At 36.6% G+C, this 24,010-nt stretch overlaps 1 protein-coding gene across 9 annotated transcripts in view; it reads right to left on the minus strand.

Annotated features, from left to right (window-relative positions):
- MS3_00010269 (uncharacterized protein) overlaps window positions 1–21,117 on the minus strand; it is a 37,341-nt gene extending 16,224 nt beyond the window's left edge. For 5 of the 9 annotated variants that reach the window (XM_051218635.1, XM_051218633.1, XM_051218629.1 and 2 more), the window contains exons 1-8: window positions 21,033–21,117; window positions 20,067–20,170; window positions 19,874–20,022; window positions 19,763–19,828; window positions 19,516–19,718; window positions 16,620–16,677; window positions 11,948–12,127; window positions 7,021–7,088 (exon numbers count right to left, since the gene is read on the minus strand). In XM_051218635.1, coding sequence (XP_051070094.1) covers window positions 7,021–7,088; window positions 11,948–12,127; window positions 16,620–16,677; window positions 19,516–19,718; window positions 19,763–19,828; window positions 19,874–20,022; window positions 20,067–20,127 — 785 coding nt within the window. In that variant the 5' untranslated portion in view covers window positions 20,128–20,170; window positions 21,033–21,117. Of the gene's footprint in view, window positions 1–6,290; window positions 6,506–7,020; window positions 7,089–11,947; window positions 12,128–16,619; window positions 16,678–19,515; window positions 19,719–19,762; window positions 19,829–19,873; window positions 20,023–20,066; window positions 20,171–20,912 lie in introns of all 9 variants that reach the window. The other 4 variants (XM_051218634.1, XM_051218630.1, XM_051218627.1 and 1 more) reach the window with 3 other exon arrangements.
- Window positions 21,118–24,010: the final 2,893 nt, after the last annotated feature.

Genomic DNA, 24,010 nt, shown 5'->3' on the forward strand with positions numbered 1-24,010 from the left:
TGGATAGAACTGGAAAAGAAGGCCCAGGACATAGTGTGTTGGACAATGCTGGTCGGCGACCTATGCTCCATTGGGAGTAACAGGCGTAAGTAAGCAAGTAAATGGTTTTGGTGTAACGGAATCCGATAATCTAAGATATTCATAGAGGTCAAAATTGATAATAAACTCATCTTTCATCTTCCTTAGGATTTTCATTAACATCTGCTCCGTTTTTTTTTTCAGTTTCGTCTTTTTGAACGATTTCTTTGAAGGAACTCTTTCCTTGTACTATGTAAATTCACATCTGTGATTGTAGAATTGCACTAATCATAATGAAATCTTATATGTCAATTAAAATGAAAACAATTTTTTAATTAAACGATCAACTTCCCAAAGGAAAACAAAATTATAAATAGTATTATCCAACAGACGAAGATAATGTCTACATAGACAATGTTACCAGTCTTTTTCCGAATTAAAAATAAAAATGAATACTAATTTATCTATTTGAACACATAAATATTGGTACAAAGGGGCACCGAATATATATGAACCACACAAAATTTCATCATATTTGTGTGTGGGCTGTAATACTGCCCGGATGACCAAACCGAACCAAGTGGTTTCTTTAGGGGGCCACATCCGGAGCCTTCGATCTAAAGGTCGGATCCACAAAGCAGTGGAGCAACGTCGAGAGATGCAGTCCCATGGTAGCCGGTGACCAACGATTGGTTCATACACCATTTGTTCCTTCACGATACTGGAACCCATGTACACCATTGGTTTGGAATGAGGGTTTTCCAACTCCCCTAAGTGAATCCTCCATATCCACCAACCCGGTTAAAGCGCTGGAGCTTAGTTTTACGTCCTCTTAATTTCGCAAACAACAGTAATGCTACGATAAGACAGGACTTCCCTGGTAATGTCTGTATACGCGTAGCCATGTGAGAGTATTATGACAGAGAGAGCTAACTCTCCCCACCCTCGACCATACCAGGCCATTGGGGGGGACTTTTTTCTAAATTATAGATATATATGAATAATAATTATTTGTTCCAATGATTTCATGTTCGCTTTTTAATATTCTATGGAGATATTTAAATTACTAATACATATTTTTTTTCTCCATTTATATAAAATCCCCTTTCGAAAGTGAAAAAGACACTGGTGAGTGACGATTTTTCAAACAGTTCTGCTAAATGATATATAGAGAGAGAATTCGAAACTTGACCATGAACCAAAAACTAAGACATTTAAATCGGTAATACAGAATTCAAGTAGTTAGTCAGTGGTAATCTCTGTTTGGTTATAAACTTATTCAGAATAACTATCAATATTCACAATTGATTGATCACTGGGTGGTGATCAATCTCATGCTTGTCTAGTCCTTATTGGTGCAGATCGAATGCTATCGATCATGTTGCAATGTGGCCACCAGTCTAGGTGACTCGACACTGCGGGCACTATGTATTGAGATTAGATCGATAGCATTCGATCTGCACTAATAAGGACTAGACAAGCATGAGATTGATCACCACCCAGTGATCAATCAATTGTGATTACATCTCAGTCCTACAGGAGGTTAGTCACGGCTCGGATAGCTCAGTGGTAACGTCTCTGACTGTGAAGCTGGGTGACACGAGATCGAATCCGCCAGGGAGCACCAGTTCCCTCAAGATTACAGGTACACCTTGCTGACGAGTGCCAAGTAGCACGAAACCCGGGTCCAGGGTTTCCTGTTGACTACCTCCAACCACCATCTAACTATTAATGTTGTTCCATCAGAAGGAATATAAAAATATAATAAGCATCTAGTAATTGAATTGATTTCCTATAAGTATTATTCCAAATGTACCCAGACCAAATAGATTGTTATTAAGCGAAAAATCGATCAAAATATCATAGGTTGATACGGTACTTTTACCATACCATCATGATACAAAAAGAGAATTGCAATGAGTCCTAAAACTACACAGAGTTAAGATGTTTTTTTTATTATAAAAATGACCAACACTTTAAAGTGATTAAGTTTGAATAAAAGAAAGCATTCCAATTACATTTACACAGAATAACAACTAAAAACTAGGTTGTATCGATTGTGAGAAAGTTTCATAAAATCTTACCACGTTTCAAGGAATATTTAAACCACACAAAAAGACCTAGTCATTCTCTGTAGAACTCAACATTCAAGTATCCAAATAATTCAAAAATAAAAACATTTGTCCAACTGTAAAGAAAGGTAAATGGATGAAACACTTTGTGCATTGCTGAATCGTACCGCACTCAATCGAACATAACGCTACCCATCCAACTTGAACCATCTCTTTAAATAACCACATTTAGACCTGTTCAAATTTCACAACATAAATTTTCGTGGAGTTTTGTTCTCTGAGCTGGATGGTTTGGTCGTGGAGCTTTCATCGTTCTTCTGAACGACATCATCAGCACAAACTTCTCCACCATCTCACAACATAAACAAATAAAAACTGAAGGGAATTCAAAGAAAATTTTTTTTTCTTTTCGATGAAATAATTTACTTAAACTGTACATTTGCATTTATGGTTGTTTGGTAAATATATGTCTATATAAAGATTTCATTATAAAGTGATTCGAGATTTCAAATATCAAATGAAGTTGTGTAATAATAAGGGGGTAAGAGAAGGATAGGAGGATAAAAATAAATTACGAGCCATAATTATTGTCTTCTCAAGTAGGCCTACCACTCATGGATGTGTTAAGGATAAGCTTCGGCTTTGAGTCACATCGATATGCATCTATAAATTTACTTGCTTCTATGGGGTAGGTTACATTGGCCGTACAAAGAGATCACTTTCGAAACGCATTTCAGAACATTAATTGGCGTGACTATTAAGAACGGAATGCAAAACAATCACCAATTCAATACAACACCACCTAATCAACTCTGTACTCATCACTCCAAAGAACACTTCCTTCAAAATAATCTACACAATCAAAGGAACTGTGGATTGAAGGGAAACATAATCAAATACTTATGAAGTGCTGAAGCGTTAGCGATACTTTATTTATTTATTTTAACACATAGATACTGGTACAAGGAAGCACCAAATACATATGCACCACATAAATCTTATTTGATTAATGTGAGGGCTGTGATACTGCTCGGGTGCTCAAACCGAAGCAGATGCTTTCTTTAGAGGGCCACACCTCGTAGCCTTCGATCTGAAGGTCTGATCCACAAGGCAGTGGATCAACGTCAGGAGATGCAGTCTCATGGTAGTCGGTTACCAACGATTGGATCATACGCCATTTGTTCCCTCAGGATCCTGAAGCCCATGTGCACTATTGGTTTGGAGTCAGGGTTTTCCAAGTCTCCCAGGTAGACTCTCCATATCCACCAAGTCGGATAAAGCGTCGGACATTCGCTTTTCGTCCTCTCAATTTCGTAAACAACAGTAATGTTGCGAGAAGGCAGTGAGTAGGACTTCTCTGGCATAGGCTATATACGCGTGGCCGTGTGAGAGTATTTCGAGAGGGAAAGCGGACTCTCCCCACTCTCGGCCGTACCGTTTGAGGGGATGAAAACCTGAAAGCACTGGACGGTCGTTCCGTAGTATGGGACTCCACTGAACCAAGTTATGCGACACACTTATCCAAGACCGAATTTTTCATGCAAAACGACATATCCAAACTTTTATCCTTCGTTGGCCCTAATTCACTTCTGCATTATGTTTTGAGCTTGTTTTATTTTTATTATTATTTTGTCATTTTAAACCGTAATACAGTTATTATTATCCTTTTAATAGTTTCTCATGATAATTATTATATCGTTTCATTTTTCTTCATATTACCTTTAACCCAAATGACATCATCGGTATAGTGAAACTTTATTGTATGTACTAGATAATTGAGTTCATTTTATATCTGTACTACCTAATTTGGAAAAGTGACTTATATTAAGTCACAGAAAGTCAAAATTTAAACTTTCTACTTATTGGAATATTACAAATACATTATTATTTTATTATAATAGTCAGTCAGTCAGTCAGTAACAAGGTAGAACTTCGTACTTACGTACGTACATCAGTTCGAGTTGCCATACCACATTAGCACAGAGAATTTTATCATAATAAATAATCTATCTAATGCTTAATTTAATTTTAAATTACTAAGTCAAACCCCGTTAGTGATGCTTAGATAATCACTAAGGCATCATATAATAATAATAATCTGACTCAATTATAGCAAGTATGTACTCTTGAATCTAACTGTAAACAAATTCAGATAGTATTTGAATGTAATCTATTATATGATTAAACAAAATGAATGAACTAAATAATATGTAATTAAATTTGTAACTTGTAGATGATAAACGTATTAACCGAATTCCTGAATAATAAGTCCTAATAAACTCATGAATTAATCCAAATAGTACGAAACCTAGATCTAGGGTTTCCTTTCAACTATACCTCTAAACACCATATTATATCTTAATATAGCTACACAAGAGTCGCCTAGACCAGTGGCTACATTGCAAATTGATCGATAATATTCGATCCACACTAAGAAGGTCCTGATATATATGACATTGGTCAAAATGAGTAAAAGAATAAATGAAGACAATCAACCATAAATAACCATAATAAAACTGATATCATACTTGAGCACTAACCAAAACAGATCATTTCTATATAAGGTAGGTTTGTTGTGTTGATGATGTTGTTGTTTAGGACGAAATTTAGTTAGACAATTAAGTCAGAGCGGTTATCAATGTATAAATAGAAAGAGTTGTATATTTTTTTAGAAGTTCAAATGATTTGAAATGATTTGAAATGATTTTTGACACTATGAATGAAACTCCACCTGCAACTCTTCTAGAGCTACTGCCGGTCCCAAGCCCGGGTAAAAGAGGAGGGTTGGGGATGGAATTAGCGACCCGAGCTCGTAGAAAACTGATTCGCTATAAAAAAACGCTAACCAGGAATTCATTCACTAACTGAGAAATAATTCAATGATCATTCAAATCAGGCTTATCTATTAAGAATACAAATTTATTTAATAGATGACACCAAAATAAAGACAAACAACAGATCAAAATTTGGAATCATATAAAACAGAGTAAACGAAATCTCAAAATGATCTCATTCATTTTAGAATTTATATATAATACAATCGAAAACTATAATAAGTAGGAATATTGTCTTCACTACCTTGTATTCTGGAACTATGTTTGATAGAATCAAATTCCAATAAGTTAAATGATCTGTACAACTCTAATCTAAGTTATGATGGATCAATAAACATTACCTAATCGTATACAATAATGAAAACTGTTTGGAAAATTGTATCTCTAGGAGAATGATGTAATATTATGCCTATCCAATATGAAGTATATGTCAGTATTGAGCGATCAATCGAATTGAGACAATATGACCAATGTAATCATGATCTGAACAAAATCATACATAATCTACACAAGCTATTTAACTATAAGTTTATCCTAATTGATTCAGTAAAACATAAGTCAAGATTTTACGAAGCAACATATGTATCGAATAATACGGACAGAGATGATATTGGCTTTGTTATGTCTGAATACCAAAATACTTATTTTAATCATTGTTTTTTTGCACCTTTCTTTCCATATTCAAAATACTTACATACTATGGTATTATTATTATTGATGGTATAATGCAACGTGTAACGTTTAGGAATGAAACTGATATGTTCATACTACATAGATAATTGATGTGGAATCGACTCCAAGTTCTACAGGTCACGCATCGAACTTCTGATCAATAGAACCACCAGGTAGATATCCAATGGTACAATTTCAGCTTCATGCATCACAGTTTGCAAAGATGGCATGACTGAAAAAACCATCTATCAGCCCATGAATCAGATTGGCTGCTAAGATTTAAGATTTCAGGTGCATAACCTCAGTGTAAAAACACTGAACAGAAATATGAAATAAAACTACAAGGCACGTTTAAACAGCATTATTACATGCACGATTTATTTCTTTATTTATTTTAACACATACATATTGGTACAAGGAGGCAACAAATATATATGCGCCATACAGATCTCATTTGGTATGTGTGAGGGCTGTGATACTTCTCGAGTGTCCAAAGACAACCAGGTGGTTTTCTTAGAAGGCCACACCCAGAGTCTTCGACCTGAAGGTCTGACCCACAAGTCAGTGGGGCAATTTAAGGAGATGCAATCCCACAGTAACTAGTGACCAATAATTGATTCATATGCCATTTTCTCCTTCACGATACTGGAGCCCATGTACACCATTGGTCTGGAGTCAGGAATTTCCAACTCACCTAGGTAGACTCTCCATGTTCACCAACCCGGTTAAAGCGCCGGATATTCGCTTTTCGTCCTCTCAATTTCGTAAACAACACCTCCGACGCGAAAGGCAGTGAGTAAGAATTCCCTGGCAGTGGTTGTATGCACGTGACCATGTAAGAGCATTTCGAGAGGGAAAGCTGACTTTCCCCACTCTCGGCCGTACCAGGGCATTTGGGCATTTGTAACTCTAGAAAAAAGGAACCCACGAAAATGAAAATACAAGTAGAAGGCTTTTTTTAAAAAATTATCATCATCATTCCTCGCAATTGGAGTGTGGCTCATATCCAAGTACCTGGTGAACATTGTATTGACTCGCAGTGTGATGGACGCACTTAGAGGCCAAATGAATAGATAGTTCAGATGACAGAACACACTGGAAGATGCAAATGGATGTTTGAAGGTTATGTATATGTATTATGTAAATACTTAGTAACTTTTCGCAATAAATACACCTTTCTCTTGCTTATTGCCATCTTAACAACATCATTGCATTAATTCCAAAAGTATTTCTCGAATCGACAATTTATTTGACCTTAAAGATCCCATTTACGCTTAGCCACCACTTTCATATATAGCTTAGAAGACACATGGAATAAATAAGTTCACTGATGTCACATAAGAAACAAAACATATAAAGAAATTTGATTAGATGATGTTCATATTGAGAAGCAAATTACGAGAAAAAAAGAGAAATAAACTTACGTCACTTGATCATCTCTGTAAGTAGGCAGAGAATTTCCAGTGTCTCCAACATACGGTAGGTAATATAGCTATGAAAGTTATAAAATACACTAGAGTATATAAGTAGAAAAGTAGACAAATATTAGTAATGTTATTATCATCATCAGTTGAGTCCATTGACTTAGTTTGTGAAATTTAAGGCAAAACATTGTGAATTACCACAATTTGCAAATATATGAATCATTGAATGCTTGCTAAGTTATCTGGAAGACCTCAAGATCCTGAACTCGGCCACTGCCTTGGTTGCGGGTTTGAACTAGGGCGAAACAAGTACGTAATGAAACCCAGGTTTCGATAATTATTCAATTAAAGTCAATTGGTAATATAAACTATCATCAATGCAGTATCTGAGAAAGCAAATTCATTAGGATCATAGATTAGTTTTTTGAGAAATTGTGAACATTCTTGGCAATATTTCTACACTGACTATTCCAAACTATTTTTATCACTCTACTATTAAAGGTATAAAATCTTGATTTCAATTAAAATCTTTATATCAACCTCTTTATAATTATTATTGATGTTAAGTATAGGGTACTAGGTAAAAATATCGAAATCGGTTGATGAGGATGTGAATTTTCATCCACTGAGGTGGTCGAAACATGTATAACGTGTCTAACCATTACTTAACTTGACGTGCAATGTTATATAGCATAGGAGTAATTTGGAAAAATATTAGAGGTTAACAAACAAAAATGTGACATCAATCCATGAAGTTATTGACTGTTGGTCAAACCCATGTTGACAAATGCAGATTACACGGGTGGGATATGCTCGACTAATGACTGGGTGACATGGCTCAGAATCGCGCAGACATATTCACTAGTTAATTTCATCCAGATCCTGAGTTCGTGTATTCTTTCATACATACCTTTTCATTCCATCTTCTCAAACAATATTTTTTCAATGTTTAATCCATTTCACTGCTATTACTACTAAAATTATTTTGACTCTTCTATTACTTCCTCGTTACATTCACTTGACCTCATCATGTTGATGAAGAAAAGCAACTTGAGCTAACGCACACTTGTGTCGAGCCCTGTGTTAACTACTACAATTTGTAAGGATTGATATTTCCCAATTATTTACGTTCAGCACTTCATATGATTATAATCTCCCTAAATGTACATAGAAAACAGATATATTCAATTAATGACGAAATGTATCAGAAGGGGTTTTGTGGATATTATAGTAATTTCAATAGTTGAGATCGTGAGTCAAATGAAGCTAGACCACCATGGAAAACCTGGAAGCACTGGACGACCGTTTCGTCCAATTGTGAGACTGTTGTGAGATAGTAACTCACTGATGACAATGGTGGATGTATCACTCAATTTCGTGGATTAGTTCAAGCTAGACCTTAACACCATTGGATGCCGGCTGGCTCAGTGGTCTAATGGTTAAGCGCTCGCGCACGAGACTGATAGGTCATGGGTTCTTTATTATTATTATTGTTATTATTATTATTATTATTATTATTATTATTATTATTATTATTGTAAGTAACCAGATTAATCAGGATTATCTAAGTTTTGTTAACTTTGTAAATGAACATATGACTAATAATCATAATTGACAGAATGTTTAGCATATTAGCAGGATTTCAATCAACAACTTTTAAGGTAACGATTTTGTGTCCAAAATATTGTTGGTTAGTAATTATGGTCAATTTAACAGTATTATTAGTTGTTAAAGTTCTTTAATTTTAGTTATCTCATGATATATTTATACCTTTCCCATTTATTCACTTTCTATTGAGTGGCCATATAAAAGTCAGGAAATCACTATTAATGTAGGACGTGGGATGAATATGTATCAATCTAAATAGCCACGTCTTTGATTGTTCCATCCCATTCCTATAACAGCCAACATTCCACTGAAGAGTGGTTAGGGATGCATAGTACAGTTAATAAAGGTTTATAGCACTATCAAAGGATTTGACTTTCTTACCTAGTACTATATCCCCAATCTCAGCACTACTCACTCATACAACCGTTTATTTACTAAAACTGTGACAACTTTGATCAGTCAGTCAGTAACAACGTGGAACTTCGTACATACGAATATCAGTTCAACTTGCCATATTACATTAGCACACAGATACAATTGTCGATTTAAATCCCACTGTGGTAGAGGTAGTAAAAGTATAAGCAGTAATCGGAAAGATTAGGGTTTGAAGATGTTATTCAACGAGTATAATTCAGTGAAATAAATTCGGAAAGAGAAAAAAGGAACAAGAACAATTCAGAAGATTAGAATTTGAAAGAACACAAAGAGTGGATGCACCTGTGCCATTACAAATGATTTTCAGCAATGTCATTCAGGGCCTCTAACCACCGTTGCTATCATCTCGCGGTCCCCAACCAGGTAGTCTACACCTACCAACATGACTCAGTCCACTTATCAGTGACTTCATGGACTTGTGCCATGTTTTGGTCTGGCCGCACCTAGCTTTCTTCCAAACTACTCCTACACCACAAAACATCGCACGTCGGGGCAGTCGGTGGTTGGGCATACGTAACACGTGTCCCAGCCATCTCAACTGATGAAGTTTCACTACTTCATCAATTGATTTGCCATCCTTACCTAGTACCCGTTTCCTGACAACTGCATTACTTACTCGATGGTCCCGGGATATACGAGCAATATTTCGAAGACACCTATGATCGAATACTAGTAACCTCTAATGAATAAACGATAATTTAGTTTCATATATCTTGGAAAGTGATATCAGTTTGGAAATAATCAAAACGTTAGGAAATTTTTTCGATTAGAGTTAAAATTTTAATTCCAATAAATACTTTTGCAGGTTATTTAGATCTTACATCCCTTCAACCAAATAATTAATAGAGTTCTGATGGAAAGTTGTGTTCAATGATGTTGGATATCCAGTAAAATCACCGACGACAATAGATAGTAATTGGGTAATATCACGAATTGAAAGATATATGGTGAGACAACACGTAGACGTAATTAGGAAGTCTCCAGAGCATCCCGAAAAACATTCGTCAAGCCAAATGCAGGCCTTATTATTGTGTCCCAAGTTCTGTAACAGCACCTCCAAGACCAATAGACTTCATACTCGAATGCAATTCGAAAACCTATCAAATCAAACTCATGATCATGTGCCGACATCTCCACAAGATCTTCAGCATTTTAAATCCACATTAGTGGACTGTAGTCATGGATAGATTAATATACAATGCAGTAAGAATAACTTATTAACTAAGAACCATTTGGACCAGCTAATGCTCCTGAAAACAAATTAAGATTTGATTCCAGATAAACCTTACAAAGCAACTGGTGTAGTACTACTTGACTGCCAAGAATATTTGGATAAAATGAAGTTAATCCCAGAGGATGTTACTAAATTTTCAAAAACTAAAGGAGGAGCTGACAAAACACTGCAAATTGAAAAACAGCTAACGGATGTTGTCAAAAATCTTAAGAATAAGGGGATAATAACCCCAGACTTATATGATCATATACGTCCGATGGGTTCGATCATCCCGCGCTTATATGGACTACCGAAAGCACATAAACCTGGTTTACCGCTACGACCTTTTTTGGAACCAGTTAGAAGGCAAGTATCTAAATATTCTATTCTACTTATTGATCGTATTAAGGACGTTAGTACTTCCGGAAAACAAATGTTCTCGCTTGACATTAGCTCTGTTCACTAGTATACATTTAACCGAAACTATATGTTATACATGTGAGCATAACGATTCTAACAACATAGATCTAGTGTGTCCTATCTAGGTTTGCCGCTGACTACTTGAAAGAACTATTGTTACGTTGTACTTTTAATGACCAGTTCAGTTTCAACAATAAAATATATAGAAAAAGAGATGGGATCGCAATGGGGTCCCCATTGGGTCCAATTTTAACACTGTTTTATGGCAAAATTGGGAAACGACCAACTCAGTCCGTTGATTAATCGATTTCGTCTATACGTAAGATACATGGACGACATATTTGTCGTTTGTGACGATAATATTGAATTAGAAGATATCTTACACACCTGCAACACATGCCACCCTTCCATAGACTTCATGTTAGAAAGTGAGCGAGACCTGTCAATCTCTTCTCTCAGTGTGCGTCTGAATGAAAAGAATTAGTTATGACAAGGAATCTGGTTGTTCCGTTCCAAGGAAAAACCTCTATATAAGTTTGGAATTTAAAGGTGATTGAACATCTGATGTGATCAAAAAACGTTTAACGACAGAGATTAAAAGAACATTCGGAGCGGCAAAACTGTAAATAACGTTCAGTAGCAGGAACTTATTTTCTGTATCCACAAAAGATAAGCTTCCCCATCTGGTCACCTCCATGTGCATCCACTAGTTCACCAGCTATTGTGGAGCAAGGTACATTGGCCGTAGCCATCAATCGCTTTCAACTAGGATACGGGAACACGTTTCAGTTTGGTTCCACAAGGGTGAGAGGAATGCAGTTAGGAGTTCTATACTTGAACACCTAATCGACTGTAATCATTCTACGGATCCACAGTTTGATTTTAAGGTTGTATATACGACTCGTTCAAATCTACCTAGATTTCTTCGTATCCAACTCCTAAAAATAGCTGAAGCTCTTACCATCCATTAGCGCAAGCCAGAAATATGCGTACAAAAAAGGTACATCCTATCGTTATCGTTAACTTGGCCTTTATTATTATTATTATTATTATTATTATTATTATTATTATTATTACGGCATGCCCCCTTTACTTATGTCACATATTCTCATTATTCTGTTCATAAGTACTCATCGTATCACTATTTTTTAACGCGTCTATGACCTTTAATTATTGTAACAAAAACATTTTAGCCATCTGACTACATCCACGTAATAATAAAACATTAACTAACAGAAGTGATTCACTTACAGTACTTAGTGCTACGAAAAATCCTAATAGTCCACCACCAAGTACATCAGACCAATGATGTTTATTATCGATAATACGTGAATATCCAACAACTAATCCAAGAGCGACATAAATCATTTGAAAACATGTTCTTACACCCGGATACATGCGAGAATGTGAAAATCTCAGTTGAATATAAAGCTGGAAAAAAATAAAATAGATGACTGTATGATCGGAGGTGAAAAGGTATTTTTAACAATGTATTATGAATAAATGTCTTTTGGAAAAGGATTTTTCGAAATCATGCAGTCAGTCAGTCAGTCAGCAACAACGTGGAACTTCGTACATACGAATATCAGTTCAACTTGCCATATTACATTAGCACACAGATACAATTGTCGATTTAAATCCCACTGTGGTAGAGGTAGTAAAAGTATAAGCAGTAATCGGAAAGATTAGGGTTTGAAGATGTTATTCAACGAGTATAATTCAGTGAAATAAATTCGGAAGGAGAAAAAAGGAACAAGAACAATTCAGAAGATTAGAATTTGAAAGAACACAAAGAGTGGATGCACCTGTGCCATTACAAATGATTTTCAGCAATGTCATTCAACGTCTTTAACCATCAGTTGCTATCGTCTCGCGGTCCTCAACCAGGTAGTCTACACCTACCAACATGACTCAGTCCACTTATCAGTGACTTCATGGACTTGTGCCATGTTTTGGTCTGGCCGCACCTAGCTTTCTTCCAAACTACTCCTACACCACAAAACATCGCACGTCGGGGCAGTCGGTGGTTGGGCATACGTAACACGTGTCCCAGCCATCTCAACTGATGAAGTTTCACTACTTCATCAATTGATTTGCCATCCTTACCTAGTACCCGTTTCCTGACAACTGCATTACTTACTCGATGGTCCCGGGATATACGAGCAATATTTCGAAGACACCTATGATCGAATACTAGTAACCTACGGATATCCTCTACTCCTACCGGCCATGTTTCACTGCCATAAAGTAGGACGGAACGAACTGCTGCGCAGTAAACACGTCCTTTGGTTGATAGACGGATATCTCGCCTACGCCATAAATGATGCAAGTTGGTAAAAGCTAGTCGAGCTTTCTGTATCCGTGTTGAGATTTCGTCACTCACCAGACCAAAAGGGCTGATGAGACTTCCAAGATAAGTGAAGCGATCGACACGCTCAATCACTTCACTCCCTATCATTAGTTGGGGTGCCAATGCAACCCAATCCTGAAGCAACATTTTGCATTTCGAGGGGGAGAATCGCATCCCGAGCCTGCTTGCATTGTTGCTTAGAGTGGTCAGAAGACTCTGCATTTTGTCAGCGTCTTCACCAAATAAAACTATGTCATCAGCATGTTCTAAGTCAACAAGTGAACCTCTCGGTAAAAATTCAACTCCTGGAAATCTAGACGAGGAAAGTGTTATCTCTAAAAGTACGTCGACGACAAAGTTGAACAAGAATGGAGAGAGTGGACAGCCCTGACGTACACCACTTGAGGTAATCAATTCTGATGACAGTTCGCCATAAGCTCTCACTCGACCAGCTGTGTTCGAGTAAAGAGCCTTTATAAGGTTAATGTACTTCTTTGGTACTCCTTTCAGTGACAAACACTGCCATAGAACCCTACGATCAACAGAGTCGAATGCCGCCTTAAGGTCGAGAAATACTACCATTGTGGGGCGATCCCATAGTAACTAGTGACCAATAATTGATTCACATGCCATTTTCTCCTTCACGATACTGGAGGCGATGTACACCATTGGTTTGGAATCAGGGTTTTCCAACTCACCTAGGTGGACTCTTCGTGCCCACCAACCCGGTTAAAGCGCCGGATATTCGCTTTTCGTCCTCTCAATTTCGTAAACAACACCGACGCGAGAAGGTAGTGAGTAAGAATTCCCTGGCAGTGGTTGTATGCACGTGACCATGTAAGAGCATTTCGGGAGGGAAAGCTGACTTTCCCCACTCTCGGCCATATCAGGGCATTTGGGGGCAAATTATTAAATAATTATTAGTTACAGAATTTATTAACTGAATAATCACCACTCAAACACAAAGTCATACAGAATTGAAAATAAAATCAACTGATTCCATAATGCATAAATCGAGAAGTGAAAATTGAGATGGTGGTTGGAGGTAGTCAACAGGAAACCCTGGACCCGGGTTTCGTGCTACTTGGCACTCGTCAGCAAGGTATACCTGTAATCTCGAGGGAACTGGTGCTCCATGGAGGATTTGATAGCGTTCGATCTGCAGACACGCATGACATTGATCACCACCCAGTGATCAATCAATTGTGAGAAGCGAAAATGCACTGAAAGTCAATAAACGAAATCCTCCTCAATGTAGTACTTGGTGATTCAGCATCCTCAAAAAGTAATGATTGATTTTAAAGAAAGTCTTTCATTAACAGTTTTTTATGTCATCAGTTACGTTGCTATGCATATGAAAATTTCGCTGCATCGACTCTTATGGATGGATTATATTAAATCTCGAAAATACTTTTTTAACCGGCATAAATAACAATATTTTGTATAATTCATCTGATCATGAGATGGTGGAGAAGATTTGTAGCTGAGGTGGATGATTTTGATGGAGTTTTGTTCTCTGAGCTGGACTTCTATCTGAATTTAATGCTGAGGATGTCGTTCAGAAGAACGATGAAAGCTCTATGACCAAACCATCCAGCTCAGAGAACAAAACTCAATCAAAATCATCTGATAATCCTAGAAAAAAGATATTAACTACAGTTTTAACATTTAATTCATTTTTTTCAGACGTATTATCTAGTCTTTTTTGAGACCAAGAGGTAGAGGTTAATTTTCTAAAACAATATGAAAAAACCAAAGAAAACAAGAGGATATTTACTTTATCTAACCGTGTAAACTGATAAATGTTTATTACCTAGTTGGTAAAGTCCGTAGTTATGGACTACAGAGGAATTTTGACGAGTAATGACCATACCCTCCACTCGCAACTAAATCAGAAATGGAAGACAAACACTGACTAATATATTTACTAAATAAACATTTAGACGACACAGCCACCTATCATACATTAAAGATAAATCGACTTCCAATGTTGCACGGCCCCCAAACGCCCTGGCATGGCCGAGAGTGGGGTGGGTTCGCCCTCCCTCTCGAATTACTCTCATACGGCCGCGCGTATACAGCCTCTGTCAGGGAAGTCCTACTCACTGCCTTCTCGTGGCATTACTGTTGTTTACGAAATTGAGAGGACGAAAACCGAATGTACGGCGCTTTAACCGGATTCCAAACCAATAGTGCACATGGGCACCAGTATCCTGTGGGAACAAATGGCGTATGAACCAATTTTCGGTCACCGGCTACCATGGGACTGCATCTCCTTACGATGCTCCACTGCCTTGTGGGTTAGACCTTTAGGTCAAAGGCTCGGGGTGTGGCCCCCTAAGATAACCACCTGCTTCGATCTGGGCACCCGGGCAGTAACGCAGCCCACACGCAATTAATGAACTGAAATTGTGTGGCGCATATATGTTTGGCGCGCTCCTGTACCAATATATATGTGTTCAAATAAAATAATAAAATAAAATGTTGCACGGATTACGGTTATACAAACAATTCAATGGTAAAATCTTGTAAGTGATAAAAACGGAGAACATCTTCAACAAAACTACTCAAAATTCCAAATACTCGACCACAACCTGTTATAAATCTCTCTTTTCTTACGGTTATGACCCAGCTATTCCTATTGCTTAGTATTCTCGGACACCGATTCACTCGACAAGTCCCCAAATCAAAACACGGTTGAACAGGAAGAGATTATATTCCAAATAACAAGGTTAGATGGAAGTAAGAAGCAAGTCAGAAGCACAATAGGGAAAACGTCAGTATATTTATAGTTTTTACACAAGAAGATTTCCAGAGTATTCTCCAACTATCGACTAGTGCTGATTGGATAAGAATTAGCCAATCAGCGTGCACCAAAGCAATCATGCATTGAGCATGCTTTAATCCAGTCTATGTCCCGCTAACACAACCACAAAGAAACTCATGACCTACGGGTCTTGAGGTGAAAAAAGCAAACACTGTTATAATTCTGTGATCTACGGTTCGGTCATTCAATTATAATCACCGTTAGGTATTATTTTTAACATGGAATGATATCCGATAGGAAATCAAGGATAAACACAAAACGATAAATAGTAGTTTTTTCCAGTCTTAGCGACGATTATGAAAGTGAATTTTTAACCACTTTGGCTAATAAAGTCAGCACATTCAAACCGTACAACTAGATAACATTCAAGCTACCACGCTTTAAAAGTCAGTAAAACTATATACATTTTTTTAAAAAAAATATAGTATTTTAAGTTGACTGAAAAAACTGACTGAAGTGTAAAAGATTAGAGGGGTTACAGGCATATTTCGTTTAGCCGCTAAACTATGGTATAAGCTCTACTGGAGCACTGGTTCGAACCCGTTACCTGAAGTCAAGATTAGCAATCCGATAGTATCATTAACCCATACAAAAACTGGTTAAAGGCCGAGTATATGAACCTGTTACTTCGTTATTGAAACAAAAAGCCATTCCACTCAAACTAAATAAGAAAAAATATGACAACTTAAGTTCGTCTAAAAATCATAAAAATGTATGGTTTTGAAAAAGTAATTGGGTTAACTCACACATAGAAATATAGCAGTATATATTGCAATTGAGGTATGTCCAGATGGGAAAGATTTTCTATACATATAAAATTGGAATGAAATGAACAAAAAAGAATGTAAGATAGAACTGATGATAAAAAGTTTATTACAATTATTAGATAGCACCTACATAAACCCGTACGCATCGTGTAAAGACAATAAAAAGTCAGTATCATACTGCTAATCATTATTACGATTTTCCAGTTGAAGTTGTTTATTTAGTCAATACCTCCAATTCGAAATGTATATAATTAAAAGGCCGTAAAGTTCATGAAGAGACCAGTGATTCTTATGTCGCACAGTGATAGAACTGAGCTGAGTAGATATTGTTGTTGAGCAGACTAGATAAATTGAACACTTTTTATGTCACTGAAGCTCTCCGTGAAATCACTATGTCTGAGCAGTGTAAGTAGGTCTAGACTATGTTATTAGAATTTGAGGGATAAGCGATATTAGTGGGTAGGAAAATACCGGAAGACTATCTTTCAAAAGAACGGCTACCCAATCAAGTTGATCAAAAAATACCAGCCAAACGCATCAGCAGAAACAAAGTCAAGTACAGAAACCAACAAAAGGATCATCCTTCCATATATAAAAGGTATATGAGAAACTACAACGAGATTGTTGAAGCCTTTTGGAATAGGTGTAGCACACAAACCAACAAAATCACTTCAGTCAATCTTATGCAAACCATGGGACGAAATGATAAAGGAAGAGAGACCGAACATCAACCACAAAATAAATTGTTCCGACTGAGGAAAGTACTACATTGAACAAAGCGGACGCGCTCTTCATCTTTGCCTGCATTAACTTATATCAATGCATGTGGACAACTGTGGACAAGCATTCGAATGGAAAGACGTTGAGATCTTGGATAGAGGAAGTTCTAAAAATACCCGAGAATTTTTAGAAGCTTGACATTCAGATCAGTCAGTAATCAACAAACACATTGAAATCGATCCAATTTATCAACCAATCAGAAAGATTATGGACAAATATAAAACCAAAAATCAAATCAATGGGAGATACAACCAATATGAAGAAGTAAACAATGACAGGTTAAAGGTCAACAATAACCAATCAACATCGAGGTCTATAGGACAAGTTGTGAGCCATATGTGAGGAAATTCGAACACTTTAACTTCTACCCGAAGTTTGTGCTGATGGTGTCGTTCAGAATAACGACGAAAACCCCAAAACCACACAGTCCAGCTCAGAACAAAACTCCATCAAAAACTATATTTAACCTTTTTGCCATTATCGATTGTACTATTATTTCGATTTTCACGGTTAACAAGAGATAAACTGATCATAATTTTGAATTTCGGTCTCAGTACTCATATTAGCTTTAAGGTTTGAGTAGGGAAAAGCCTATAGTTTATGCGGAAGTAGATTCAGGAAGGTAATACTGAGTTTGCACATACTTTTGCTGTATACAGCACATCAATAATTATTTACCGATACTGAATTACTTAGAAATTAAGAAAATAATCAGCCTTTCACAGTTCGTCGGGAAATGAAGAACGTTCACGTTGAATTAACGTCTTTTAAAGCATGATGACTTCTTAGATGGAATCTTAAAAACAGTTAATGGCTCAAAAGCTTGTTAGAAATGCTACATACTTTAATGTAGGACCCATTGTCCATTGTGTTTTAAAAGATATCATAACTAAATGTTTTAAAAAAGATTCAGAAAGTATGCAGACGTGAAAACCGAACATGGATTACAAATTCGAATGTTTTTATCCTTTTAGTTGAAGAGTTAAATAGGCTTAAGACCGCATAGAATGAAAAACATCATGTAAGATTGTTACAATGTCTAAACATCAAGAGAGAGTTCCAATAACTTTAGAACGTTTAACAAATAAGTTCGACGCATTTAAACGTGACTGAACAAATGCATGGACACCATCAACGTCGATTCCAACACTGGTGTGCGCTAGCCCATGTCAAAATACCGTATTAGCATGACAAGATGACGATAAGAAAATAGAGAAATAATATAGTAGTATTACTGAGATGATTAAGAGTTGGGAATATAATTTGAAAAGGCATGGCTGGAGAGACATTCGAGTTTAATGGCGAGAATTAAGTAAAGATTTAATGTATCTACACCATAATTTCGTCCCATGTTACCCAAAGCCTCCGAACATTGAGCACGATTATTATACATACCCCAACCAAGTAATTTGCATCTACCAACAGTGAGTGACTTTATGGACTGATATGATTTTTAGGTCTGGTCACCTCCACATTTTTTCCGACTTACTTCAGCATTAGAAAGCACCGCTTGTCGAGGTTGCCGGTGATTGCATTACTGTCAAAAAGCTTTGATATATTGTCGTAAATATTGTAAAACATTTTTATCACACACTGAAAGATTATTTTTAAGACCTCCCTTGAAAAACTATTCGAGTTAAACAAGCTGTTGAAGTAGTCCCATCCGAATAAATTCAGGATAAAAAGTACAGCGGATAAACATAGTTTGCTAATATCAAGTGTTATGTAGTAGCGTACTATAGCACGGCACAGCTCGATTACATAATCCTAACTTTCTATTAACTGAGTAGTTAAACACGTCCATTTACCAAACATAGATTCACGTTTATTGTGAATGCTGATAAGTATTACCCGATTGATAAATTGAATGAGGCAAAATATCAAAGCTGATTTATCACTCGAAGGACCACAGGAACCTTACCAAGTGAAAGTTGAACTAATCAGTAAAAGATAAAGCTCTGTATTCCGAAAAATCTATGGATTATGAAAGCGTTACTTTCACAGAACAAGAAATGTTTCTATGAATCGAAAATTCGAAATCTACCATAAAAACAATAGTATCATAGCCATCTTGTCAACAAAAACTGGTTATTACCTCAGGCCACTTGATTTGTCTGATGAACAAGTAAAATTACCAACAAAACCCAAGATCGTAGTTTGAAGGTCAGAAGGTTTGCATGCATCAAGAAAATTTGGACGGAGACGACCAAATGAAACTTTACCTACATCCGTAAGACCGATAGTAGCAAAGTAGCCAAAACAAGCAACAATAAGAGAATCATAAATTGGATACAAAACCTACAAAGTTAAAAATTTCATGATTTCTAATCCGATAAACAAACCACCGGTATTCTATGATGAGTTTTTCTTAAAGATTTTGCACTAACAATTACTTCACCGACAACTATCTGAAAGCAAATTAATATGAAATTCTGAGAGTAGGACGGAAATACCGTAATCAGTATTAGTAGTGAGGAAACTACATAAAGGACAGTACTTGAGATAGTGTTCTGTCTAAATGGTTTTTTAATTGATTCATCTTGAACAAAGTATCCTCTTTTGTACGGACCAACATTCTGCAGAACGGTATTGGTGACTATCACTATAAATTGAGAACGGTTTGTGTGTGAAATAAACTGAAATTACAAGCAACAATAAAACCCAAATCCGATCCCACTCTAATTATACCGTCAATCAAGGGTTTCATAATAAACGATACCAAATAACAGTAGGATCTCAACACACTAATGCTTTTGAAAATAAAAAAAATGCACCAGCGTTATTGAAGAACAACATAAAACAAGGAGAAAAAAACATTTTAAATAATTTTGTAAAGCAAGAAATGAATATGACATCTTTTACCAGTTTTCAGTAGTTAACATCTAGAAATTTACTAAACAGTAAAGCAATTTTACTTGACAAAGAAATTTTTTTCAAGTGAACGAGCATTACCAGGACTGGATGGTACCTTCAAGAACATACTGAGTCTTCAAGTAACTAATAATTTTAGGAAACAATATAGGCCTCTTAGTTTATCCACATTTATTATAACTGAAGATTAGCCTTATCAATAAGGGAAAATATGATAGCCAATCTCAATACTGTTATATCTTGTACTCAACCATATATGGTGATTCTCCGTTATCCTATACATACATTTAGCATCAATATATCAACCAAACCCAGTTTGCTTGATTAAACTTAAATATCAACCAGTAGACGTGCGTCATTAAGTAAAATAGGTGGGTAAAAAATACCTCGATCTCCACATTTTCGGGAAAATTTTGTTTGTTTGGGGTAAATTTTGGGGAAACCGAAATAGAAAACTTTGAGGAAACAGCACAAAAACCCCAGCATTTCCCCAGGTCTGGGGAAAATCCACAAATGTTTGCGGAAATTTAGGGTTTTCCCTAATATTTGCACAGAATCTTATAACACTTTGGGGAAAACTACCATATTTCTTACGACTTTGAGGAAAACCCCGAAATTTACCCAAAATAATGAAATTGAAATGCATGAAACTCTTGTTGAAACTGTAGATGATTCAATGAAACATGTCGTATTCAGTCGCACGATGAGAAATTCATGTCATTCTATATATGTAATACATACATAATTAGGAACTTCAGTCAACAAAACACAAATATCACGATAAATGTGACATCCTCAAACCCTGCGCGTTGCCGTAGAGAGAATTAAACAGACATAAAATCACTATAACAAGTGAAATATGATTGATTTATTAGAGAAGAGCTAAAAGTCATCGACATACAGTGAAATATGTAGTAAATCTTCCTAAAGGATAAATCAATATAAAATCTAGTATTTTTGTCACAAGCTTATATAAATCTATTGATTTCTTGGCTCTCGCTTCTTGTTGTTCTTGTACAGTTTCGGGTATTCCATAATGACCAACAGGTAATATTCCAGTCATTTGACCTTTCGTTTTTAAATCCCCTATAGCATGACATACTTGTTGTCGCTCGTGAATACACCGATGCACATATATGCATCTTGTTCTCAATTGCCTGGTGTTATGATAACAGGTCTTTATTATACTTACTATCTGCGTTTACAGATTTCAGTGATATATTCATTATATGCTTTATCTGGATGTATATCTCGAACTATAACAATCGTGATTGGGATTATTAGTCACTTATAAATATGGATTACCAGACCAAAACAAACACAAACATGCCAACTACTGACAATCTGAGTGACATCTTGTATATTTTTCTTGAATATATAATTTATATTTGATATACTGTCATATTAATTTTTGACGTTGTAGCTTTTTTGTTATTTTTGGAATTGATATATTTTTGGTCCACCACAGAAGTAGAGATTCTGGATACCAGCAGCTGTCACATTACAGACAAGAGGTTGGCTGATTGCAGTATAAAAATAATAGTGATAATCCGCGCACTAAGAGAACACGATTGTTTAAAGAGTAAACAAATAAGAACATTAAAATGATTGGTTACGCGAGTAACGGAGATGATAATAAGACAAATGGGAAGTAGTTACTAGTTGTGCAGTAATAATAACTGTGTTAATTTATGAGACATGCACCAGACACTGGTGGTACAAAAGGGACATGGTAATCCACAGGTGAGTACTTGTTCGTCAAGTCACCTCTTCAAACTATCCATTGAGGGGATGTGGTCAATTTCGGCTGGAATAGCATTCCGGATGAGTCAACTCGTAACGAGAAATTTGAGAGCGTACTTGGGCGTCCGCTCTTTGATGTGCAATCTTTTCGGGAGCGGCTTTGAAGAGTGGGGTATTTATGTTCTGGCGACATGCTCGCGTGGGGGTGTTCCGGTGTGCTCAATGTGTGTGTGTGTGTCATTACCAGACCACTTCTCATTCTCCTGTAGCTCAGTGAGAATAATCTCAGTATATGTAGTCTGTCCTCGTAAGATTTATGTTCTAGCCCTATTACCCATTTGGTTGCCTGCCTTTGTACTTGGTCCAAGAGATTTATCTCTTCTTCAAGCAAGGGGAGCATAGTGACCTCATGGACTTCAAGGTGGGGCCATGAGTACGCTTTAAATAGTACCAGGAAAAACTCTGAGGAGATTGCGTTAAGTCACGAAATCGCAAAGTGGAGAGTTGTGTTTGTCTTGACTGTATCCTCAATTTAGTTTGAACTGATTTCTAAGCTCTCTGCGGTTACAAGCCCGAGAACATGCTCTGGGAAGATAATCGGGAGTGGATTCCCATAGAGAGTGTAAGTGCTATGTGTCGAATGAGGCAGAATGTTCATGACAGGACATTTCGACAGATCAAGTTTTGACCTGTTTTTTACTGCTCATTCCACTGTTGTCGTAACATTTTTTTCAAGCTCCTGTGAGTCTCATCCGCCTTCCATGGATCGCCATATTTTTGCGTCATTTGCATAGATCAGTGCTAACAAGGTTATCTTTACTTGCAGGTCGATAATACAGATTTAGAACAGGAGTGAATCTATCATCCCTTATAAAACTCATGATTGTGAAATTTTCCAACTGGTGTGCATTCTAGTTAGTAGGTCACCTCTAAGACGCCTGGACTCTTGTAGTGGAATTGAGCCGGGTAAAAGTTTAGTGATTGCGGGCGCTCCTCGTAAGACTTGAATCTGGGTCCCCTAGTTGATTTCGTGACTTGCCGCTGAATACGTGCCAGGGGGTCCTTATCCTTTTGGAGTTAGGGAGGAAATACTATATTTCCGTACTCTAACTGGCGACAAATGAAACTGTTCACGATTATGTGGAAAGTTTTTCTGTCGAACTGACCGAAAATGCGCCTCAATGTTACCAGTGCGAGGTTCGCTCGAAAGCATTTTTGTCATAGTTAGCGTAAGACTTCAAATCGTAGGGTACCAGCACTCCTAAATCTTTTTCAATTTGGGACACTTCTAGAGGGAAGTCGCCTTAGTTCTAACTTTAGTCTGAGATATGCCACAGATGGACTACTTTATACTTTGAAGTGTTAGAGGTAAGTCCTTTGTCATATGTTAGTAGGACGTTGGTTGAATGTTAAGCGATTAACCATAAAGATAACAGAAAAAACCCAGCGTTTTAAAGTTCTATCAAGTCGCGTTGAAATAGATACCTCTGACAAGTGATTGAGTTCCTCAGACGAGAGGTTTGCCGCAAGAGTAATAAAAACATATACGAAGACTATGGTGGGGTTCGTGGTGAATTTCACAGGTCCTTTAGATAGTTCCCAAATCCGCATTGCATGTAAATAAACCGAAAACGGAATTAAAATGACTGTCGTATAGTGAAGAAGTCAAGTCATAATTTACCGTGTGAAATAATAGCAAACAGAAAGAGTATAGTAAACATTGTTTAAAATGGTAGCCACCATTGTAACCAAAGTTTAGAGGGTTCAGGTAACGTGGCCATTTCGTAAAAGGCTTATGCAAAGAGCTTATTACCTAGCGTTAAGCGATATATTACGTACGACAAGGTGTCTAGTTAGGACATGGACTAAGATTGTTCGTGTACATGCAGTATGCTTTACCACAGTATGCCGAATTACGAGTCATAAATGTACATGATTTCGACCAGAATATATAACTTTTTTACTTGAAGAAACTA

The sequence above is a fragment of the Schistosoma haematobium genome, chromosome ZW, assembly GCF_000699445.3.
Source record: "Schistosoma haematobium chromosome ZW, whole genome shotgun sequence".
Classification (NCBI taxonomy): domain Eukaryota; kingdom Metazoa; phylum Platyhelminthes; class Trematoda; order Strigeidida; family Schistosomatidae; genus Schistosoma; species Schistosoma haematobium.